This window comes from Pan troglodytes, chromosome 2 (genome assembly GCF_028858775.2).
Source record: "Pan troglodytes isolate AG18354 chromosome 2, NHGRI_mPanTro3-v2.0_pri, whole genome shotgun sequence".
Classification (NCBI taxonomy): Eukaryota; Metazoa; Chordata; class Mammalia; order Primates; family Hominidae; genus Pan; species Pan troglodytes.
Window position 1 is genome coordinate 90189425 of NC_086015.1, and position 20722 is coordinate 90210146.

At 33.3% G+C, this 20722-nt stretch overlaps 1 protein-coding gene across 5 annotated transcripts in view; it reads left to right on the forward strand.

Annotated features, from left to right (window-relative positions):
* Nucleotides 1-20722, forward strand: part of CADM2 (cell adhesion molecule 2) — a 1117362-nt gene that overhangs the window by 937436 nt on the left and 159204 nt on the right. For all 5 annotated transcript variants that reach the window (XM_016941511.4, XM_016941509.4, XM_063806909.1 and 2 more), the window contains one exon: nt 15452-15622. In XM_016941511.4, the coding sequence (XP_016797000.2) occupies nt 15452-15622 (171 nt within the window). The remainder of the gene's footprint in view (nt 1-15451; nt 15623-20722) is intronic.

The window sequence follows — 20722 nt, forward strand, 5'->3', positions numbered from 1 at the left end:
TTGGCCATTAAGCTCAAATTGACATTAGCTATGTTTCCTTGTGTGAGTAGGTTTTTGCCATACATTTTAATGTCAATCAAAGATAATGCAGCTTCTAATTTTCAAGTTGGCAAAATATAGCATAATTTTACTGTAAGCTGCTTATATCGGCAGTTGGAGAAGAGTGAATTTCTGAATGCTGTGCTTCTCAAAAAGTGGCCTTTAGACCACTTAGATTAGAATCACCTCAGGTGGTAGTTTACAAAATGCAGATTCCTGGTTTTAAAGTAGACTTACTAAGTCAGAATTCCTGGTTGTCAGGCCTACAAATTCCATTATTTCTCATGTATCTGTAATGTTCCTTATTATTAATAGAGTTTCAGAACCCGTGGGATTAGAGACTAATAAGCAAAGCATTAATAGGTATTTAGGAAAGAAAGGAAGGGGCTTCCTAAAGTAGTAAATTTAGAAAATGACTCTTAACATTCTGTCTACCTTATGAGTTCTTTCTTAGAGGAGGATTCTGTAATATGGAATCAGGATGTATGTTAGCATTATTAATGTTTCTGAGAATTACAACAATAATTGCTTTAACCTACATCTTAGTAATAGTCTCTGGCCATATAACCCGATTTTTTTATTTCTTTATTTCTTGCTTGCTTGTTTTACTTCTTTTTGGATTAAGCTTTGTGGAAACTACATGATAAATGGTAGATTATATTTTTATTTATTTTATTTGGTGTTGCAAAACTGGTTTTGTCCTAAGGACTCATTTAACATCAGTTGTATAAAACCTTAATTTGAATGAGTAAAATATTAACATGTAAACCAGACATTGCAAATTCTTTGAAATTAAACATGAAAGAAAACGAAGAGATTTGTGTCCCCTGAGTTTAAAGTCCCTGCATCATGTATAATAAGAATGAATTTAAAATATCATTATTTAAACTTATAGTATATGCCATAGATCTGTTATTTTTATGTTCCTTTATTTATACTTACTGCTTTGAAAGTGGCCTTGCCATTTCATCCAGAACATGCTGGGCACTATATTAGGTGAGAAAAAAAATTAATAGCATTTAAATGTGGGTATGTATATCTGTGTGTGCGTGCACATAACTTGAAGTTTTCTTAATGGTGTTAAATGCACTACCTCAAGACTCAGGCAATACTAGGAGATACGTAAGTCACTCTACAGAAGGAGATATAATGATTGCTCCAGGTGTATATGAGTGGTTGAGTTGAAAGAATAATCACCAGAAATCGTTGAGAGTCTTTACTTTTTCATATTTATTTTAAAAATAAATTTATTAAGATATAATTGACAAAAATCAACATATAGATATTTAAATTTTGCAATTTATTAAGTTTTGACAAATGTCTGTAGTAGTGAAACCATCACCACAAGCAAGATAAAAAATGTATTTATTATCCCCAAAAGTTTATTCATATCCTTTCTAACACCTTCCCTGTGCCTTCTCTGCCCACTCTCTACCTCAGTCCCAGGAAACCATTGTTCTGCTTTATGGTACAATAGATTAGTTTGCATTTTCTTCAATTTTACATAAAAAGAATCATAGGGTCTGTACATATCTTTCTTTTTTTTTTGAGTCTCAACATAAGTATTTGAGACTCATTCATGTTGTTGCATGTACATAGTTTCTTCTCCGTTTTCTTGCTGAATAATATTCTATTGCATGGATATATACACCACAATTAGTTACCTGTTTACCCAGTGATGGACATTCAGGTTGTTTATAGTTTGCAGATATTATAATAAAGCTACTATGAACATTTGTGGGTAAAATTTTGTATGGCCATTTGTCTTCATTTTTCTTAGGCAAATGCCTAGATGCAGACTAGCTGGATTATATGGTAGCCATATATTTAATTTTTTAAAGGCCTTGCCATTTTCCAAAATGTTTGTACTACTTCATAAAATCCAATTCATTTATTGTATATGTGTATATATATATATTTATTTATTTATATATATATATATATTTTTTTTTATTTATATATATATATATATATTTTTTTTTTTTGAGACGGAGTCTCACTCTGTCTCCCAGGTTGGAGTGCAGTGGTGCAATCTTGGCTCACTGCAACCTCTGCCTCCTGGGTTGGAGCAATTCTCCTGTCTCAGCCTCCTGAGTAGCTGGGATTACAGGCGTGCACCAACATGCCTGGCTAATTTTTGTAATATTAGTAGAGACAGGGTTTTGTCATTTTGACCAGGCTGGTCTTGAACTCCTGACCTCAGGTGATCCACCCACCTTGGCCTCCCAGAGTGCTGGGATTACAGGTGTGAGCCACCGCACTCAGCAATATTACTATTATATTTTAGTTTTATGAATCATGCTTTAGTTTTGTATGTGAGAAATTTTTATCTAACGCAAGATCACAAAAATTATACATATACATTTTGCCATTTAGGTTTAGGTTTTGAATCTATTTTAAGTTAATTTTTGTATTTTTAATGCCTTTGTTATTACTACCAGGTGAATTATTTTTGGGTCAGTTTCCATTGATTGATTTATTTCCTCATTGTAGACAGCATTTTCCTGCTTCTTTGAATGAATTATGGTTTTTTGATTAGGTTCCAGATGCTGTATATTTATCTTTTTATTGTTGTATATTTTCATATTGCTATAAATATTCTTAAGCTTTATTCTAGTCAAGTTATTTAGAGGTTATTAGTCCTTTCAGAGGTTTTTTAAAATTTATTAAATGAGACCAGAACAGTATTTGACTAGGAATTATGTTTTTCCTGTTTATTGATGTAAAATTTTTCTGTGTAGCAGTGCCCTCAATTGTAAGGATTTTGGTTCTGGCTGATGGCAATAGGCACCATTTACAGTCCTGTTTCAACATCATATGCAATTTCCTCTAATCCTTTCAAATAGATCTTGTCCCAGCCTCAGTTTCCTTACACAGATGCACTGATTAGTTCTTAAGCGAATACTGTGGGGAGCACTATGGATGTCTGGAGTCCACTCTTTGTCCATCTCTCTTCTTCTCGGTACTCTGCTCTGCAAACTGATTTTGCCTTCCAGGCTTCCAGCTTCATCACCTTAACTCAAAGAGGCCACCAAATTCTGCATGGGTTCCCCTCCATGCAACGCATCGTGTAAAATCTCTCAAGATATTAAGCAGGGACTATTTTAGGGTTCATCTCACTTATTTTCCATCTCTAAGAGATCATTTTTCATTATGATGTTCAATTGTTTTAAAAATTGTTGTTTTCAGGTGAAAACAACAATTTGTCTCTGTTACTTCATCTAGACTAGAAGGAGTAGTCTTTGTCATTTTGTTTTGAATTGTAGAGAAATATACTTTTATTTCAATGGTAGTGTGTCTCAACCTTTTTGCTTGTTTAAGGTTTATGAGAAATTTTAAAGATGAAAATGAATGAGAGGGAAACACATCCATACTTAATTTGACAGACTATTTTAAATTAAAAATCATGCTAGTTTTGAGGTTAGACATTATTTTGCTTAGTTACAGGAATTTAGTCTTGTTATGAATTCTTATACATTGTTGGAATGGAAAAGAAAATTTCGGTATGTATATCATGAGATACATAAAAACATTTTTTTAAAATTTTTACTGGCTTTTACTTAGTGTCAAGGAATTGACCAAAGAAATTGCTTCTTTTTAAACTTGTGATTAATTAATGTTGTTAATCAACATATTTAATTTAAGGGTTAAAGCAAGTGCATACCTTAATCTTCTAGCACTCATAAGCCCATGAGTAATCCTGACATTATAATAACAAAAATATTCAAATTTGCTACTTCCATAGCTCTCATCCGGTGATGGAGGGACTTAATTACTGCTCAAATTTTCTTCAGGTTATTTCCAAAAAATTTTTATGGCTTCTTCACATGTGAGGAAAATACCTCTTTCATTCTTTAACTTTGAATTTTTCATGGAAATTCACTTCATGATCCTTGTGGCACATAGGAGAAGGTAGCTTTTCCATTACCTGGGGCTACTGACCTTCTTTGAATGCATAAGATATTTTACAAAATGTATGAATCATATTTTACTAAAATTAACTCACTAATTAATTGATTACCCTGTGTCTATGAAAAATACAAAAATTAGCTGGGCGTGGTGGTGCACACCTGTAATCCCAGCTACTGGGGAGGCTAAAGAAGAATTGCTTAAACTTGGGAGGCAGAGGTTGTAGTGTGCCAAGATGGTGCCATTGCACTGCAGCCTGGGTGACAAGAGCAAAAACATCTCAAAAAACATCTCAAAAATCCATCTCAAAAAACAAAACAAAGCAAAAACAAACAAACATAAAAAGACATTAGATCCAAACAGTTTTTCACAATATGATCAAATTGATGTCTTAGTGTAGCAGTATCTAAATGAGTTGGTAAATTACCTTCCATTTGTGTTGGTAATGGGAAGTTGATTGAGATAGATTATTTTACTTACATTATGTTATAGTATAGATTACAGTTGGATCATGAAGTTCAAGTGCATTCATTGTCTGCTATTTTATTTACTAGTTTGGAAATAAAATACTCTGTTTGCTGAAAGTAGTCATTATATAAAAAGTCTTCCAAGGTAATCTTCCAAGAGAATAACCAATCTTACCTTTCCATCACATTTTTCTCTTCAATCAGTAACTCTAAATTTAAAGTGTTATTTGTATACCTCCCAAATTGAAGCCAAACCTGGGGTTAGCTATTTTTATTTATTTTCACATAGAAACATTATTTAGATATAATTCACATCATCAAATTCATGTATACAATTTAATAGTTTTTAGTAAATTCACAGGACTATGAAACTCTCACCACAATCAATTTCAAATTTTTATGATTCTACAAGAAACCTGTTAGTAATAACTCCCGACTTTCCCCCAACTGTCTCCACCCTAACTCTAAGCAACCACAAATCTACTTTCTGTCTGTATAAATTTGCCTACTGTGGACATTTCATCTACAAAAATATATATTATGTGTTTTTCGTGATTAGCTTAGCATAAGCTAATATCATCTGTGTTGTAGCATATATCAGTACTTTATTCTTTATAATTGCCAAATAATATATCATTGTATGCATATTCCATATGTTATTTATTCATTCATTAGTTGATATGCATTTGGGTTTTTATGCTTTGGGGCTGTTATTTTAAAACTCTGCTATAAAAATTTAGGTGCCAGGTTTTGTGTAGAAATATGCTTTCAATTCTCTTGAGTATATTCCTGAGAATAATATTGCTGGACTAAATGGTTTCTGCTTCATATACCTTAAGTGCTCTCTTTACATAGATGTATACATACTTATAATTGTTATATCTTTCTAATGGATGGTCTTTTCTATCATTTTGAAATGTTCTCCATTATTTTAATATATTTTATTTTAAAATCTGCTTTGATATTAGTATAGTCACTCTAGCTTTCTATTGCTTGCTGTTTGTATCATATATTATTTTTCATCCTTTTATTTTCAGTCCATTTGTATCTTTAAATCTAAAGTGTGTCTCCTGTAGAAAGCATATATTTTTATCATTTAAAAAAATACGGTTTTATAATCTCGGCTTTTTGATTGAATTTTTAATCAACTCACCTGTAATCTTATAATTGATATTGGTTAATTTCCATGTATGATATTACAATAATTGATATAGGTTTATTTTCATCCATGATTTTACATTTATCTTCTATGTTTCATGTCATTTTTGTTTTATGTTCATTCTTTACCACTTTATGCTATATGAAGTAAATATTTTCTAGTTTAACATTTAAATTCCTGTAAAAATTTTTCACTTTATTTTTAAATTATATTGTTAGTAGATGCTCTCAGGCATATCATATATATTAACTTATCAGAATCTAAATCAGATTCATAATAGCCTAATTTAGAAGATATAGAAATGCTACTACAATATAGCTGTTTGCTCTTTCTCCCATTTTTGTAGTATTGTTGTTAAACATATTACATTTTAAGATGTTAAAAACATAACAATACATGATTACAATTATTACTTCATATAGTGTTATGTCTTTAATAAAGCTGAGAAAAGCAAGGATACCAAGTACCTAAAATTTGTTACATAAAACATATTATATGTTTTTAATTCTCCTAATTTCTTCCTGCAAATTCAAGTTACCACCTAGAATCATTTCCTTATTCTACGAAAAACTTACTTTTTAATCCACTTCCTTTGTGCTGTTATTGTCAAATATATTGCATTTTCTTGTTATAGACCCTGTAATACAATGATAAATAATTGTTTTACATCATTAATTTTGTTTCCCTGAATAATCTTTGTTCTGATTATTATTTTTTAATCACTTAAGAGAAGAAAAAAGAAGAAACATGCCATTTTAACCTCTTTTTAATTATACAATTACCTTTACTGGTGCTTTTTTTTTCCCTTTTCTATCTGAGATCACTTGTTTTAGCCCAACTTTCCTTAACATTTCTTGTAAGGCAGGACTGCTTTAATAACCTCTCTTAGATTTTGTTTACCTGAAAAATATTTTATTTCACCTTCATTTTTGAAAAATAATTTTACTGGATATAAGGTTCTTATCTGACATTTTTTCCTTCTTTTAGCACTTGGGATATGCTACCCAACTACCTTCTGACCTTCATTGGTTTTGATGAAAAGTCAGTTGTCAAGGGAGTTCCTTTGTAAAAGTACCCGTTGTTGTTGGCTTATTGTTTATTGATTTGGATGAGGTATTTCTATTGCAGTGTGATGTCATTCCTCAGGAAGCACAGGCTTTGGCACGTGCACAGTCACCGTGGGAATGATAATGGCTTCAGTAGGGCTCTCACTGAATGTCTTTCTTTCCTGTTGTCTCTGTTAAGCTCTCTGCTTACGTTAGTATCACACCCAGTGATTCCCCTTCACTATTTGTCAGCTGGTTGCACTACTGTTTTCAATAATGCTATGTGCATAAGTTGTTCTATAGCTTGATCCATTTACATCTAGAATCCTTTGCTGGGCTTTATTGTTTTGTTTTGTTTTTTCTTGAGGCCAGTCTTTGAGATTTTCTTTAACCTGTGACGACAGGAAGGCCGTTGCTAGTTGTCTTTTTCTCTGGTTTTCTTTTATAAACTATGGTTTAGCGTGCTTATCTCATCTAAACACAAGGGCTTTCTTACTTGCTTTCCTCCAAAGTCTCCACTTTGAACTTCCCCCAACTCTGTTCCAAATAGTTCGTTCCCTTAGAGACCTTCAGAAAAACACTTCCCTGTTATAGCTGGCTTCTTCCCTGGGCAAATGGTGGTAGCTTCCGGTCTTCTTGCTTTGTCTCTTCTGGATTGAAATCTCCCCTCTATAAGTGAGCTAAAGTGAGAGCTATTGGGGTCCCTTTATTGGCATATGAGCAGGGACTGGGTGAAAGAAGAGAGTCCCAACCTTTCAGCCACACCACCTGGAATTTTGACTCTGCAACCAAGAGTAATAATGACTGAAATAAGAAATGCTGGCAGCCTGCCTCTTCTGGAAAGGACCGTAGTCCTTCGTTGAGGAAACATGGATCTCCACCTTGGGTACATCTATCCAGTTTTCCTCATGCTGAGTTGGGGATGAGGTTGAATTAGGGAGAAAGTCATGGTTCAAATACCATAGACTCTATCTGTTCTTACTAAGATTTGCTAGTTTTTTAAAATAATTATTTGTTCATTTGCTATAGACCCTTGGCACAATTTTCAGAGACCTTAAATATGTATGTGTGTTTTAAAATAGTTTTCACTAGTTATGGTTGTTTAGCTGGAGAGAAAGTCTGCAGAGCTACTTATTTAGCATGATGTTCAGGAGTTGCCCCCAATTTCTTTTTCATACTCATACGTTTTCACGATATTGACTCGTAAATTATTCTAATTTATCTTCTTAAAAATATATTCCTCGCTTTATGTTTATGTGTCCTTTTGTCTCTCACTTCCTGCTAATTTTTCATAGATAAAATCTGCATTTTTCTATTTTATATTCAAAAAATGTCTTTATTTTTTGCCTCTATAGGAGATGAAACTACTTTATAATTTTCTTTTTCCTTTTAAGTATAGATAATGTTTAGTAATGTTATTCCCCCTTTTTTTGTAAAATTTATATGGAAAAATGTTTATGAATTGAAAAGATTTAACAGCTAGGTATATTTTTAACTTGGTAATTTTTCATTTAGTTTTTATCTCTTTACTGATATTGCCAATCTCCTTTCTTCCCCCTTTTGTCTATGGTGAATGCCTGAACTCCCAACTCTAGGAAGTTCTGATAAATGGGACTCTAATCTAGTTGATCTGCAGTGAGAATTACAATGGCTGTGGAAAATAGCAAAGATAGAATTGAAAAACAAAGGGTAAATATAGATCTGCGTAAAAGAAAAAAGTTAGTCTGTCTAATTCCAAATATTTTGTCATATCCCTCTAGATTTTGTATTCTTCCAATACAGAAACTGATGAGAGGATTTAAAAAGAGATAAACTACAAAGAAAATCAATTAAAGACTGACGACTGTCCCCGAATTATATATATTGACATGGAACGAATCTACTTACTAGAAGGAAAAGAAGCTTTACCTGGCTGATTGCAACCTTTATTTTAATTAATTAAAAACATACTTATTAAGCATCTATGATGTTTCAGATACTGTCCTAGATGCTGTACCCAGCATCTAAAACCTATAGAGAAATATAAAAATTAGGAATTTCTGCAGACGAAAGAAAGAAAAGAGAGCAGAAGGGAGAGAAAGAATGAACAGAAAAAGAAAAATAATTAGTAAAAAAGGAAATAACAAAGTTAAAAATTTAATCTAATCTTTATTTTATGAATACATAATTTATATTGAACCTTGTGAATGTCCCAATGGGTAATTTTAATTTTTAAATGATGTGATTCTCAGAATACAAGGTAACCTGTTGAAAAATTATTGTAAAAACTCTGGTAGTACATGGTACATAGAAATATTGTAATATATTCAGAAACTTATCATTTCATCACAATGTTTTACTGATGCAAGTGATTCATTTATTCATTTTCACTATAGGTAGATGAGGAGCAGGTTGCTTTTTCTGACACGTGCTGAGTGCTGCAGGACTCCATGAAACAAATAGTTTGATTACCAGAAAATTGCATCATCATAAATGTTTCAAAGAAGTCACACTTGCCTGCTGCTACAGAAGTTGCTCAAATGCGTAGATATTTTTATTTCCTTAAAGTTTGTTCTACTGAATAGACTTAAAATAATTTTCTGCCATATGTTATTATATTTTGGGCATGCAATAAAACATCATTTTAAATATATTTGAGGAGAAAGGACATTCTAATGTAGACAAATATAGAGCCCACCCTGAGGCTTTGAGTCAGGTAATATATGTACCTGGTTCTTGTAGCACCTCTCAATGTAGATCTGCGAAATAACATTTAAGATACATTTTATGAAAAGCATTGACATTTTACTTGTCTGGGTAAACTGAAAAAGAGACTTTAATATTTAGATAAATGAAGTATCTCCTCTTAATAATCCTCCATAAACATTATTTTTCTCATCTGACCTTTTCAGATCTATTAAGAAGAGCTGAATTTCAGTACTATTCCTTGCTAAGTGGGATAATTATCCATGTTGCCGATGAATGGTGGGGTCATACCTGTAGAGTCAGTTAAGAAACAGGATTATGACTGGTACTTCCTTTAAAAAGTTGAATATTATAAGGACTTTTAAAAATCTACCCTATTTCAGACAGGAATTGTATGAAAGGGTGCTCATAGGCAAGAATGAGATTTGCCTCAAGAATTTGTTTGAATTCTTTTTCAGTGCACAAATGAGTGTGGTTACCAGACTTTAAAGTTATACAATGTAAAATATAGCCACTATGTTTGGTCTAGAGACAGTTTAAAACAAATACAAAATGAAAAGCTTTGCTTGAACATTAAAGAAAAGTGTTTTGTAAAATATCTTTGAGCATTTAACCTTAAGACACACACAAAAAAAGTATTGACATTTCCTCTAAGACAAATTGCCTTTAAAGTATGCATCCAAGTTACTGAATGAATTAGCCAGACATAGTTACTTTAGGTCAGTTAAGAAAGAAATAATGGGGAAGTTGGCTGTGTTCTAAAAATGGTGTATTTAGTTTTAGGAATTTTGATTTACAGAACTGTGAAGCAGTAATTACAACATGTCCAGTTCTCCACTGAGTTCGTTCACTCCTAATTTTTGACAGTAAAGCCAACTCTCATGTAATGCGTATATTTTCTGTTCTCTATGAGATGAGGTCATGAATCTAGCTCACTGGTTATGGCACAAAATCATTAAAGGACCACTGACAACAATTATGTGGATTCAGACTAAATTCCTTGATTTCTCCCCCTGAAACTATCATGTTATCCATCAAAAACCACTTTTACAAACCTTACCTCTGAAAATAATAGTAAAGTCCAAGTTCCATATAAGCATCACTGTTTGGGACACACTAAGACCATGCTGTTTTGCTCATGGTCAGAGAATTCAAGGCCCATATAGGAAATGTCACTTAATAGCCTACATGATTCCTAAGAGATATCTTCAAGTGATGAGAAAATATGGAAGTTTCAGTTTCTAAATCCTGCCTTGTTCCCAGTGTGGTCTATTGAACTTGGAATGGATTAAAAAGAACTGGCCTACTCTAGGCAGATGGCTGATAAAGAGGTCTATTTCAGGATCCAGGGAAAGTATTTCATTATAAAAGTGAAGGTATTGGCCGGACACGGTGGCTCACACCTATAATCCTAGCACTTTGGGAGGCCGTGGCAGGCAGATCACCTGAGGTCAGGAGTTCGAGACCAGCCTGACCAAAGTGGCGAAACTCCGTCTCTACAAAAAATGCAAAAATTAGCTGAGTATTTTGGCATACACCTGTAATCCCAGCTACTCAGGAGGCTGAGGCAGGAGAATCACTTGAACCTGAGATGCGGAGGTTGCAGTGAGCCAAGATTGCGCCACTGTACTCCAGCCTGGGTGACAGAATGAGACTCTGTCTCAAAAAAAAAAAAAAAAAAAAGGAGGTATCTTCTTTTCCAGTCTGTCTAAATAGCACCAAAACCGCAAAAGTGGAGAAAGCAAATAAACCAAAATAGTTGAGATTATACTGCTCAAGGCATATTAGCGCCACTGTGGAGACAAGGCAACTTCTCTAGGAACTTCACTTAAGAGGATTTTCTTTTTCCAAAACTTCATTCTAAAAGTGGCCAGAAACTAGATATAGAGCCTGATGAGTTAATATTATAAACCTAGGAAAGATGGATATGAAAGTATCTCCGGAAATATGATATTTTGTGAAAAAAATTGGATGCAAGAAAATCCAGATATCTTGGCTTTTTTTTTTCTTCTTTCTTTTCTTTTTTTTTTTTTCCAGTTAACCTAACTTGAAGCGTTTAAACTTACTTATTTTGGGTGCTCCAGTGCTCGAACTTACATTTGCTATTTCTTTTTTCACCTTAGTTCTTGCTAAGACAAAAGATCTAATCTCCTGAATATAAGGAGATTGCTATTCTACAATCCAGATTTTATAAAGATAAATAATATAAAAACTAATAGAAAGTCCTTTATCTTGAGACTTTACCAAGAAATATTTAGGCAACTAATTTTTGTTTAGAATTATACTTGAGGAATTTTTCTTTAGGTATATTTAAAAATTTTATTATAGAAAATTTCTGACATATGCAATGTAAGCACAATAATAGAATGAGAAACTGCATGCCATCACCCAGTTTTAAATGTATCGACATTCAGCCATTTTTGTTTCATCTATCCCTCTAATTACTCTCCACTCAATTGTAATTATTATAATAACTTACGGTTATGATTTTTTTTTTTTGAGATAGAATCTCACTCTGTAACCCAGGCTGGAGTGCAGGGGCGTGATCTCTGCTCACTGCAACCTCCACTTCCCGGGTTCAAGCGATTCTTCTGCCTCAGCCTCCCGAGTAGCTGGGACTACAGGCGCCCGCCACCAGGCCCAGCTAATTTTTTGTATTTTTAGTAGAGACGGGGTTTCAGCATGTTAGCCAGGATGGTCTCGATCTCTTGACCTCGTGATCCTCCCACCTCGGCCTCCCAAAGTGCTGGGATTACAGGCGTGAGCCACCACGCCCGGCCTACAGTTGTGATTTTTGAGGGAAAATTTACATACATTGAAAGAAGCTAATCTTAACTGTAAAATTTTTACACAAATTGCAAAGCAGATGACCTCACACCGCTTTTGATGTAGAGCATTTCCTTAACTCCAGAAAACCCGAATATATTCTCTCCCAGTCAGTTTCCCACACGACTCACCACCAAAAGTGACCACGTTTTGACTATTTAAATGTCCAGAAGGTCTACTAGGAGGAGGAGTAGGAGGAGTGGTTATGTGGATTATGAAAGAAAGAAATTCTGAAATTTCCTTTGTTTCTTGTTTGTTCTCAAGGTTTTCTAGTCATTTCATTAACACATTATGTAATATATAGGACGTGCATATTTTGAAAAATGTAAAATGAAGATATATATATATATATATATAATGTCCAATGGAAGTTTTTGAAAAGAAACAATTAAAAAATAACAAGAGAGAGAAAAAGAGAAAAAGATGGGAAGAGTAAGTCCCACTATTCCCACTCCATCTTTAGTTATGTCTCCAGTGTCAAATGTTTGCACTGTACTCTTGCTCCTCAAAATATGGTCTGTGGGCCAGCAGCAGACTCTCAGACTCCACACTCTAACCTACTGAATGCGAATCTGCATTTTAACAAGATCATATGTGCATTGCATTTTGAGAAGGCTATTCTTGATCACCATGTAATATAACTGACATGCAAAGGAAAGGAAAGTGGATAGAACATGAAAGAAGGATACACGTGGTATCAGCAAATAAACTATACAATGTAAAGAAAATTTCTGTTGGCTCTATAACTGTGTAATGCATCGTTATTTTAAAAATACAGAAAGGGAAAGTAGAGATACATTTTAAGTGTCTTCTCTATTCATTTCTTTGGGGAAGAAGGTCAGCCTAAAATATGAGAAAAGATATTATGATTGGCTCTTCTCAATGTTTTTTTTGTTCATCTTAAGGCTTCTGGTAACCCTATAATCTATCACATAAGCCGATATTAAAATCAACAAATTACACTTTTGTTTATTTTACTTGAATTAGTTCATTAAAATTTTATGATTTATACAATTGCTATCAAATTTTATGTGTCCAATTAATATTACATTAAATGCTACTTTTGTAAGGGAAACAGCTAAAAGAAGCAGATGTGTGAGTTCTTAAAGTGCAGCTGTTATAAAAAGTAAACAACCAGCAGTAATACTTTGGAGTAATTTCTCATATATTGTGTAGCACAATTATAAAAATTGTTTGTCAAGAGATCAATATTTTCTTACTCTGACACTGCTTAGAGCTAGGAACAAGTAAACATTGGGCATAGAGTTATAAAAAAAGAAAATAAATGTAAAAATGAAGCAACATTTTGTATAAATCTATGAGACCGAAAAGTGAAAGAACCTTATAATATTTTAAATATAAGCAAAGAATCATAAATGCATCTGAATTATTGTGACATATTTTGTCTGAAAGGTCATTGAGTCTTTAATATTTTTAAATGGAATTGTACCTAATTTTCAAGTGCAAAAATCTTAGTAAATGACTTTAGTAAAAATGAGATGAGATATTTCATAGGACACATGTTTATAAACAATTCTGCGTATAATTTTGTATCCTGTGTTATTTACTTTCAGTTAAAAGATGGAATTGAGACTTCATGGTTCTGTTCTTCTTTCTAAATGTTAGAGATTTTCTTACTCTTCAGAATTGCCTAACATACATAAAACATTTTGTGGTAAAAATCTTAATTAGGTCATTTTCCCCTAATATGTGAAACTATAAACATATTTTCAAGAACAAGACATATCACATCTATCCATTTAATCTCTTACTAATGTTTATTTCTATCTTTAAAATCAATCAATATGATAAAGTCATACTTCTGAAATAAGTGAAAGTTAGTGAACATGCATATGTCTATTAATCAAATGTTACATCAAATCCAATACTATTTTAAAAGCCCAATCTTTGCGTAAGGCACAAAGATAGAAAAACTGAATGTATTCATTTTTGTTATTAATACATTTTAAAATGTTTTTAAAATAAATTACTTAATATAAGTTAAAATCAAATACCTTATGTATTTTATGTGAAAGGACTTATTTACTGACAATATCAATGTTTATTTGATACTGAATGATGTAAAAAAATGACAGAAAGCATGAAAACTGAATACACTTTTCCATCAACTACATTTAAGATCTTGTTATAATGATAACTTAACCTTATCTTATTAGTTCGATTTCTAAACCTTTAAAATTGCCCTCTTCTTATCAGCTACTTCAGACTTGAGAAATTACAAATTAAGCATAAATATTGCTAAACCTCTTTTCCACAAAGAACAAATAATCCCTTAGTGCACCATTTAACGATGGATCTAAATCATGCACAGCAAGTTTAAATATTGATAAATGAATTCACATCTTGTAGAAAGTACTCTTGTTCATGCTGAAATAAATTCCTCAGCCAAGTGAAGAGCATTCATCTCAATGTAAATTTCACTGCAAATATATACTTAAGTATTCAAAATATTCAGATGACTGTGCTCATTTTCTTTCCAAAGATGACAACTTTCTCATCCTAAGTATCCTTTAGCAATTTATGTTCACCTCACATTGTTCATGTTAAAGTTGTATTTCAAATGCATTGTGCTTTCTTTTAGGCATAGCCATATAGTTGTAAATTTGCCCTTCCCAACTGTGCTTGTGGCTCAGAAAATTAAGATTATGTTTTAGCAAAACTTATAGCTAAGAGAAAAGACAGACTACTTTTGTAAGATGATATACATTGTTTTAATGGAGTATATAAGAATATCTTGTGCCTGATTATAAGCTAGGTAAGCCTGAGACCAAAGAAATAAAATTGCTGCGCCCCCACCCTTTTATAATATTTCTGGATCTAGCTCTTAGAATTTTTAAATTTTTTTTATTATTTATTTATTTATTTATTTATTTATTTATTTATTTTTAGACAGAGTCTTGCTCTGTCACTCAGGCTGGAGTGCAGTGGCGCCATCTCTGCTCACTCTGCAAGCTCTGCCTCCTGGGTTCACGCCATTCTCCTGCCTCAGCCTCCCGAGTAGCTGGGACTACAGGTGCCCGTCACCACATCTGGCTAATTTTTTTTGTACTTTTAGTAGAGACGGGGTTTCACCGTGTTAGCCAGGATGGTCTCGATCTCCTGACCTCGTGAAGAATTTATTTTTTAAGTAATTGTAATTTTATTTAATTGAATTGAAATAGATTAAATGTTAAAATCACAAATATTTGCTTCTTAAAAATTGATAAAAATAGGGAGAAGCTGTTTCCATTATCTTGAGTAAATGCAATCTGTTTTATTTTGAAAGGTGTCACATTTTAAAATTCATATTTTATTTTCAGATGTAAAATATTTAAAAGAAGAGGATGCAAATCGCAAGACATTCACTGTCAGCAGCACACTGGACTTCCGAGTGGACCGGAGTGATGATGGAGTGGCGGTCATCTGCAGAGTAGATCACGAATCCCTCAATGCCACCCCTCAGGTAGCCATGCAGGTGCTAGAAATACACTGTAAGTAAACACTACTTCCCCCTCCTTTATCTCAGCAGCAAATCTCTTCATCTGCATCTAAAATCATTTCAAAACTACCTGAAGTTATAGCAAAGGTGCAGTAAAATCCATGGCAAAATGAAGTAAAACTACACTCACTAGTATTAATCAGGTTCAAAGGCTGAGTTTCATTCTTAACAATAAGGAAAAATGAAGGAGATGTACGAGGTTAATACTCCTATGTTTCAAATTGTGGCTTAACGTAGGCGTGCACGTAAGGGTGGGGGAGAAAAAGTAGTAATTTGAGCAAAATCACTGAGAATCGGTAATCTGAGAGGGCCTTGATGAACAGTGTTATATTAAAATAACTTTATTTTATGCAATTGTGGCTTCTCAGCTATGCTTTTAAGATTAGACTAGTTTTACCTTCTATATGGCATATACTAATGTATAAATATAGGAGCTTATTTATTATGTTTTCATCATCATCATTATTCACAATCAATAAGAACAAAATTAATTTTGTGAATCTAATAGATCGGGGCAGTGCTAAATGTTTTGCTGGAATTATGTCATTGAGTACTCATTTACGAATAGTAGCCTGATGAGTAGTTACTCTCATTAGTCACAAGATACACACAAGGATTCTGAAGATTATGGAGGCTGAGTCACACAACTAGCAAATGACAGACTTGTAATTATGGCAGTTTTAGTACCTAGCAAGGTTTTAGTAGACAATTATATATACTAATCAAAATGAAAATGAATGAATTGAAAAATGTGAAATAAAATATAAAAGAATAGAGGATAGGAGATAATATGTTCTGAATTGCAATATTTGATTTTCTAGATAATGAAGATTTTGTTTTCTCTATTTGTGATAAAATTATAGCTTGAGCTTAGAATTTGTGTGTGATATGCAATTACATTAAATCCTAAAATACTAAACTCTAAGTACTGTTCCAATATGTTTCATTGCATTTTGTTTTCATTTATTTACTCAACAATAATTTTTTAGTGGCACTATGTAATAGGCATTGTTTTGGGCACTGGGGTTACAGCAATGACCAAACAAAAACACAAAACAAATTGAGTTTGTCTGCAAGTGTCAAAATAATCACCTCCGCTATCATGTTGATAAGTACTAAGTACCTGTTGATAAGTACATGGCTGCAAGGAAAATAAAGCATAGGAGGGCAGTAAGGAGACTGAAATGGAGATTAAGGAAAGTGAGTATGTGTGTTGGTGTAATGCAGAGGGAAGGGCAAGTACAAAGACCCTGAGGTAGCACGTTTGTTGTTTTTATTTCTAGGAATAGCAAGGGTGCCAGTGAGACTGGAGTAGAGTAGACTAGGAGAAAAATACAGAGTGTTGTGAGAAAAGATTGGAGAATTGCCAGGTGAACTAGAATTTTTTGATTACTTTTTATATGGAAAATATAAAGCTGACTATAATATGCTTATTTTTAAATTATTCTTAGTTTAGTAGTTATTGAAAACATTATAATGTTTAAATGATTACAATTATGTTAGGTTAATTTTAGTAATTTACTGCTATTCTCCTTGAAGCAAATTCAGAAAGAAGCATACTTCAGAGCCCAAATGGAGATTATCTCTCAATTTTGACATTTATTTGTATTTTGGCTTTGGGAAAATTACTGAAACTCGTTGAGCTTTGATTATAAAGTAGAGGAGTCATTCCTGTGAGGATGTGATGATAAGCTAGAGAATTAATTCCTTGAACTTAAGTCAAGTTCATGGCATTTAATAGACTGAATAAATGTCAATTGTCTTCCTTTTTCTGTTTCTTTTTCTTACATCAGTGGGTCTCTCAAAATATAAAACATTGTGTAACAATATTTTTAAAGGACCAGGATCAACAGCATTTTAATTTAAACTCTTTAATATTTACATACAAAGCAAAGTAAAACTAAATTTAAAATAATAATTGACTACTTAGTTAACGGTAATTCTAACATATAATTAAATAAAACAATAAAAATCAGTCGTAAGAACTATTGAAGACCACTTCCAGTCACAGATCACCCAAAATCTACCAATAGTCAAGCAAAACCACATTTATGTAAGTTGCTCTGGCAAAGGAGAAAACATAGCAGATGAATCTCTGGATGTAGGTAAGAAAGACTGAGAAGAGACTTGTTACAGGATTTGGGCTTGTACCGGGTGTTCTAAAGAGGCTTCTGGATTGTGTGTTCTCAGGATTAGGAGCATGTCAGTGATGGGTGTATGAGTAACTTTAGCTAAAAAATGAAAATATTGTAGGTTTGCTATTATAAAGACACAGTAGTTAATTTTGCTAATTTTGTGGACATTGAGGGTCCTGATCTCTGTCTTGTTTCACACCTGGTCATAAGATGAACTTGTCTTTGTCTTATTCCACGCCACAGTCACAGACTACCTTTATTTGATTACTCTACACATGCTGGAAAATTGTTTGTTGAGAATATTTTAGCCTATATGTCAGCTGCCAAGGTCATTTTCACTACTTTGGAAATCAAAAATGGAAGTATTATACAATTCTTGAGCATTTTAGCCATTAACCATATTTCAATATGCATGAATAAGTAAAACTTCATGGAGGAAGGCAATTGAATTATCTAATTTTTAAAGAAAGTTTTACATTAAAAATGTTACACTTTTCATGGCTAGCCAATTAAAAATAGCATCTCATTCTATCATGGTTTAATATGTAAATGGCTAGAAGGCGGAAACCAGATCTATTTAAATTATTTTCCTAGCATCTAGCATACCATCATTCAAGTATGTGAAGTTAATTAAAACTAACTGATGATAATGCTAAATGTTTCTTTAAGCGTGCAGAACATTCTCCGGAGATTAAATGAGTAGAGGGTGGAAAGGAGACATTGAGCAACAGTCAGCATCAATATTAGAGCAAATTGGTGTGGTTTTCATAAACATCTTAGAATAATGATAATAGCATCTCAATAGTTGTTCCCAGAGACAGTAGATCATGGCTGCACTTAGATCCACATGTGCAATCTAGATTATACAGAACTTTCCATGAATGAGAAGGAGGAAAGAAGAGCTCAGCCTTGGAAACGAAGAAGATGGGTTAATCTGGGATTTACGGAGCATAATTTTAGTATTTCTCCATTGTTTGACAATATTCTTGTGATGAATAACCTAAAAGACTGGCCCAAATGGAAGAACATTTAGCATTTCAGATCCACAGAGATGATATTGTTTTCAGTGGTAAGTCAAAAGAGTAAATATATATTCCTACAATAATGGAAACAGCTATGACTACATCTGAAATAAAGATCCTCTGATATTGTAGAAACCTAAGTTTGGTGAGCAATAAGAAATTAAAGATAAACATGCAATGCCAAGAGGCATAATGAAAAAAGTATAGTAGGAGGACTTATATTTCTAGGGCTTAACTGTGTTAAGTCTGTAACCTTGTGATATACAATTTATATGAATCTAGCCTGTAAAATATATCAGAGCAATGTTTTTAAAAATAAAATATTAATCATACATTTAAATACTGCCACTATGATGAAAGAGAGTTCTCTTTTTTTTATTATTATACTTTAAGTTTTAGGGTACATGTGCACAATGTGCAGGTTAGTTACACATGTATACATGTGCCATGTTGGTGTGCTGCACCCATTAACTGGTCATTTAGCATTAGGTATATCTCCTAATACTATCCCTTCCCCCTCCCCCCACCCCACAACATGCCCCGGTGTGTGATGTTCCCCTTCCTGTGTCCATGTGTTCTCATTGTTCAATTCCCACCTATGAGTGAGAACATGCCCTGTTTGGTTTTTTGTCATTGAGATAGTTTGCTGAGAATGACAGTTTCCAGCTTCATCCATGTCCCTACAAAGGACATGAACTCATCTTTTTTAATGGCTGCATAGTATTCCATGGTGTATATGTGCCACATTTTCTTAATCCAGTCTATCATTGTTGGACATTTGGCTTGGTTCCAAGTCTTTGCTATTGTAAATAGTGCCTCAATAAACATACGTGTGCATGTGTCTTTATAGCAGCATGATTTGTAGTCCTTTGGTTATATACCCAGTAATGGGATGGCTGGGTCAAATGGTATTTCTAGTTCTAGATCCCTGAGGAATCACCACACCGACTTCCACAATGGTTGAACTAGTTTACAGTCCCACCAACAGTGTAAAAGTGTTTCTATTTCTCCACATCCTCTCCAGCACCTGTTGTTTCCTGACTTTTTAATGATTGCCATTCTAACTGGTGTGAGGTGATATCTCACTGTGGTTTTGATTTCCATTTCTCTGATGTCCAGTGATGATGAGCATTTTTGCATGTGTTTTTTGGCTGCATAAATGTCTTCTTTTGAGAAGTGTCTGTTCATATCCTTCACCCACTTTTTGATGGGGTTTTTTTTTATTGTAAATTTGTTTGAGTTAATTGCAGATTCTGGATATTAGCCATTTGTCAGATGAGTAGGTTGCAAAAATTTTCTTCCATTCTGTAGGTTGCCTGTTCACTCTGATGGTGGTTTCTTTTGCTGTGCAGAAGCTCTTTAGTTTAATTAGATCCCATTTGTCAATTTTGTCTTTTCTTGCCATTGCTTTTGGTGTTTTAGTCATGAAGTCCTTGCCCATGCCTGTGTCCTGAATGGTATTGCCTAGGTTTTCTTCTAGGGTTTTTATGATTTTAGGTCTAACATTTAAGTCTTTAATCCATCTTGAATTAATTTTTGTATAAGGTGTAAGGAAGGGATCCAGTTTCAGCTTTCTACATATGGCTAGCCAGTTTTCCCGGCACCATTTATTAAATAGGGAATCCCTTCCCCATTTCTTCTTTTTGTCAGGTTTGTCAAAGATCAGATAGTTGTAGATATGCGGCATTATTTCTGAGGGCTCTGTTCTGTTCCATTGGTCTATATCTCTGTTTTGGTACCGGTACCATGCTGTTTTGGTTACTGTAGCCTTGTAGTATAGTTTGAAGTCAGGTAGCGTCATGCCTCCAGCTTTGTTCTTTTGGCTTAGGATTGATTTGGAGATGCAGGCTCTTTTTTGGTTCCATATGAACTTTAAAGTAGCTTTTTCCAATTCTGTGAAGAAAGTCATTGGTAGCTTGATGGGGATGGCATTGA